This window comes from Myotis davidii, unplaced genomic scaffold (assembly GCF_000327345.1).
Source record: "Myotis davidii unplaced genomic scaffold, ASM32734v1 scaffold724, whole genome shotgun sequence".
Taxonomy (NCBI): domain Eukaryota; kingdom Metazoa; phylum Chordata; class Mammalia; order Chiroptera; family Vespertilionidae; genus Myotis; species Myotis davidii.
In genome coordinates this window covers 130,593-135,301 of record NW_006294594.1, presented here as the reverse complement: position 1 = coordinate 135,301, position 4,709 = coordinate 130,593, and the positions used below count along the sequence as shown (strand labels likewise).

Genomic DNA, 4,709 nt, shown 5'->3' with positions numbered 1-4,709 from the left:
CTCATGCCTTAGTGTTAAAAGTAAGAATGTGGCCAATTCTAACGAATAAAAGTCCACACAGACAATTGCTGTTTTTGTTGGTTCCTCTGATGCCAAATCTAAGAACATAAAAAAAAGAAAGAAATTGCAACACAACAGACCCATCTTTTCCTGCGGTGTTTCCCTTCAGCATTAGTGGAGGCATGTTTGTGATGGGAGGAGGTGAAGGGTGTTTCTCCTTTCCTTCAGTAAAGCAGCTTAGTTCCACTCAGCACTGTTGGGAAATATATTGAGGGTAATATATTTAAAATTAATTTAAAAGGCAAAGGGTTTTAATGCCTTTTAATATGAGCAAAAATTGATCGCATTAAAAAGCTTCCAATCCAATGATTTATTTATCATTTTAAGCCCATATCATGAGTATAACTCCCTGTCCAAGCATATTGATTTTTTTAAAGTGTATTTTGGAAGTGGAGAAGGAACTAAAGCAGCCTAACAAATTCTTCTTCACCATCCTTATTAAACAGGACCAGGTCCGCTATGTCAACAGAAACTATATCAAAACAGTAGACATTTTTTCTCCCCCCAAAGGGGTAGAATTAATCAATTAGAAATGTGTGGCTTTTTTTTTTAAATAACATAGGACAGGTCATATTTTTCTAAGCTGTTTTCTGGTGAAATACGAAATGTTAAATATTTATAATAAAATATTCAAAGTTAATTACATGAAGTCACTGGAATGTCTGAAATATTGAAATGGGATATCAACTTGATTGGAGTCTTCGTGTAACATAGGAACTTCTGTATTTGTTAACATGAAAAACTTTAAAGGTTGTATTTCTCTTTAGATTCAGAACTAAAATAGAGCTTATTTAAAGTTTAAAGCACTTCTAGTAAGAAATTTCAGCATTGTATAAGTTAAACATGGAGGGAAAACCATTTTGTTACTTCTTCATGTTTTTCTATTAAGAACTTTCTTAGAGTCTGGGTGTTTAATAGAACTCAGAATAAATGTCTCCAAAAATAATTAAAGGCAACACGAAAGAGTATTTTTGCTACTAGTGTCTGGCTTTTCTGCAGCTGCCCTTGCATCTGCGATAGGGGAGGGAAAAGTAATACAGATTGTAAGGTGAAGCCCATAAGAGACCCCAAATCACTGTGGTCAGTAGACAGAGGCACAAGTCTAAATGTCCAATAGCTGTATGACTTGGGCAGTTACTTAACATCTTTGGACTTCCTTTTCACTGTTCTCATCTGTAAAAGGAGGGTTGTTAGAGGTTTAAGTAAATGTGTGTATATGTGCAAATAGGTATATTTGTGTCATATATATGTATGACCTTAATATATGTATGGATATATTTAATTAAGATTATATATCTTTACTTAAAATGTATCATATATCTTTTCCTGCTTTGTCTTAGAAGGTTCAAAGTTGTAGCCAAACCTCACTTGTGAGAAGTTGAGTAAACACAGAATGGTATGTCCAGAGCAAGGTGCAGAGTTAAGGGACAGAGCAATCCCTTCCTGAATACACACACATCAACAAGCTCTTTGTAAAACTTGCAGACAGACTGTTAAAAGGCTTTTGCCAGGGGCTGGCCTGATGAAAGCCCTCATAATAGTTGCCTTCAGAGTTTATTACTAAAACAGTAGCCTTGCAAATAAGTAGCATCTCATGTAATAAAACCACTAGAAAGTGAGCTTTATAAGGACAGAGATTTTGTCTGCGTTGGGTCACTGCTGTATCTGAGTCCAAGCGAGAGCCCAGCAAACAGGTGCTCTAACTACTTCCTGAGTGAATGGAATGAATGAAAACCTTGACTTTCCATTAAATAACATGATCACTCACAAGCAAACAGTAGCAGGCTTTCCCAGGTCCTGACAGCCCTGAGAAGGCTGGTAAGCAGGTAAGCAGGGCTGAGGAGCAGCCTGTGAAGGGCATAAGGGCAAAGATGTACCTGTAGCAAGGGTTTCAGAAGACGTGGATTTGGTTAACTCAGATTTATGCCCATGTGTCACACCTGAATTACAAATATTTTGTTCAGCATCTGCCTAACTTTAGTATCTGCACTTACACTTCCCCCCTCATGGTTTTCAGGGATCTTACCCATGACCAAGTATCAGAAAATGACTTGCACTCTCTGAAAACATTTGAGCTTACTGTTACATTTCTATTCAGCTTTGACTGACTAAAACAATCAGTTTGACATGATCAATATCACGGGTGGGGTTGATTATATAGCATTACTTATAACTTAGCTCACAACCTCATAGTGGATTAAAATAATATATTCTCCAATTACGTCTGCCTTAATCAAATCTAAAGACATACTCATCTTTACTGCTATAGCAAAAGTGTTTGTTTTTTGTTGGTTTTTATTTTTGAGAAAAGGAAGAAGTTCCCTTTCACAGCATAGGCAAGCTAATAATTTGGATAAGAAACCACTCATTTGCACACACTGTAAGTTTTCCTAATGATGTTTATAATGAAAACTGAGAAGCTATTAGTCATCCTCAGCTGAGCCATACTCAATTCTACTTGTTTTATTTATTTATTCATTTATTTTATAAGATTATTCATTTTCTTTTTTTATATATTTTATTGATTTTTTACAGAGAGAAAGAGAGAGGGATAGAGAGTTAGAAACATTGATGAGAGAGAAACATTGATCAGCTGCCTCCTGCACACTCCCCACTGGGGATGTGCCCGCAACTAAGGTACATGCCCTTGACCGGAATCGAACCTGGGACCCTTCAGTCCACAGGCTGACACTCTATCCACTGAGCCAAACCGGTTAGGGCTCTACTTGTTTTTTTTTTTAAACATTTAATAAAAACAGCAAACAACCTTAAATACATGTTTAATAGATTAGACATGATTTCTTTAAATGGTTTACATCATCTCATTTAACTTTGGAACTTGCAGACATTAATAATGAGTCACCAAAACACTATCGATTTATAGTTTGAATTACACACCGGGCTTCGCCCAAGAACTCTGAGTGGGCCCAGGAGGAAAAAGAAAAATGTTTACAAGTGAGCCATGGCAGAAATATGCAGAAAACAGGTAGGCCTAATGCAATTAGGGCGAACGTTCAAGTTCATGTTATTTCAAGGAATTGTTTCTGCTCTTGAAGTTCCATGGAGAAAGGTCCTAAAGGTTGAACACTCCTGAGGGCGGTATAATTTGGCTTGGCCCTTGGACATGGAAGGTAAACATTTTACATTATTACACAGTAACAAACATGGACGGCCACAGGTAACATAGGATCTGATCAACCTCGGAGTTTAAGGCTAACTCACGTTGGAAAACCATCATTTCCCGGATGGAGATCAAACACTTAACACAGTGTCACCTGTTGGGGTTGCTAGAAAAGACTTATTTAAACATCAGTTCATAGGATGGCTTCACATTTGTCAGTTTCTTTCCACTTTGTAGGCTAGAAGGGAGGCACTTAAGAGCTATGAACTGTAGTTTCAGGAGTACAAGACACTAGATTTCGGCAGTCTTCGATAAACATGGCAAGGAATTAAAGTGAAATTGGATTCAAAAGAAGGTAAACACACCATTAAACCACAACATTTTGCTAAATCTTGTAAAAATCACTGGCCTCTGCTTTGAAGAACTTCCTCACCAAAAAATAAAAAAATAAAATACAAATACAGCAGTTATCAGCCACCTCTGCCCACACAGGTCAACCCTACAGCCTCCCGATGTTCGGGCTTGTGAGGGTTTTCCAATATGGGCGCGTTAGTACTTTGAGTAATATTTCCCCACACAGGCGAATCCTACAGCTTCCCAATGTTTGGGCTTGTGAGGGTTTTTACAATATGGACGAGTTAGTACTTTGAGTAATATTTCCAAGTAAGGTATCATGCACGGGTCCCAAACAGCCAGAAAAAAACGAAAAGATAAGATGAAATTTGTTGCAAGAGTTTAGTCCAACGCATGAAAACTAAAATGCCACTCTGATTTGAAGAACTTCCTCACCAAAATAAACAAAACAAAACAAAACAAAAACACAGCAGTTATCAGCCACCTGTGCCCACACAGGCGAATCCTACAGCTTCCCAATGTTTGGGCTTGTGAGGGTTTTTACAATATGGACGAGTTAGTACTTTGAGTAATATTTCCAAGTAAGGTATCATGCACGGGTCCCAAACAGCCAGAAAAAAACGAAAAGATAAGATGAAATTTGTTGCAAGAGTTTAGTCCAACGCATGAAAACTAAAACGCCAAGAAGACCACTCCGTTTTAAACGTGTAAAAATAAACCGCATTCACGGATGGGAATCCAGAGGCCGGTTTGCTTCAGCCCGCTGGTATGTACTGCACTCGCCACAACGCGTTGGAAAGCAGGTCCTGGTACACGCAAAGGAATATCCAACCAGGCAAATACATCAGGGTAATGAGGCCCATGAAATTGAGCGGGTAGTGGGAGTAGTCCCAGGAGCAGGCGCCGCAGGCGCGCAGGCCCAGCCCCCAGGACAGCTCCCACAGGTAGATGAACATCACGTAGATGGGCACCCGCTGCCAGGTGCTCCAGCCGCGACTGTAGTGCAGGTAGAAATAGAGCTTTTCCACCACGAAGCTGCAGCTGCCGTACATGAAGAAGGACCAGAGCGACGTGTGGCCGCTGGTGGCCCGGTCCCCCTGGCCCAGCACGTCAAAGAAGAAGGTGAAGAAGATCTCATCCAGAAAGCCGTGCATCCCGTAAAAGAGAAAGCGGA

General features: G+C 39.5%; 1 protein-coding gene and 1 long non-coding RNA gene across 2 annotated transcripts in view; one reads left to right on the top strand and one right to left on the bottom strand.

The window, feature by feature from the left end:
* Positions 1-3,619: 3,619 nt before the first annotated feature.
* Positions 3,620-3,921, top strand: LOC107183934. Its single transcript, XR_001514757.1, has 2 exons — positions 3,620-3,673; positions 3,762-3,921. It is a non-coding gene; the product is annotated as an uncharacterized LOC107183934 (long non-coding RNA).
* Positions 3,922-3,962: 41 nt separating this feature from the next.
* Positions 3,963-4,709, bottom strand: part of TMEM229A (transmembrane protein 229A) — a gene marked incomplete at its 5' end in the record, with an annotated part of 1,405 nt that continues 658 nt past the window's right edge. Inside the window, one exon of the mRNA XM_006768814.2 lies at positions 3,963-4,708. Within this exon, the coding sequence (XP_006768877.1) occupies positions 4,291-4,708 (418 nt within the window). The remainder of the gene's footprint in view (position 4,709) is intronic.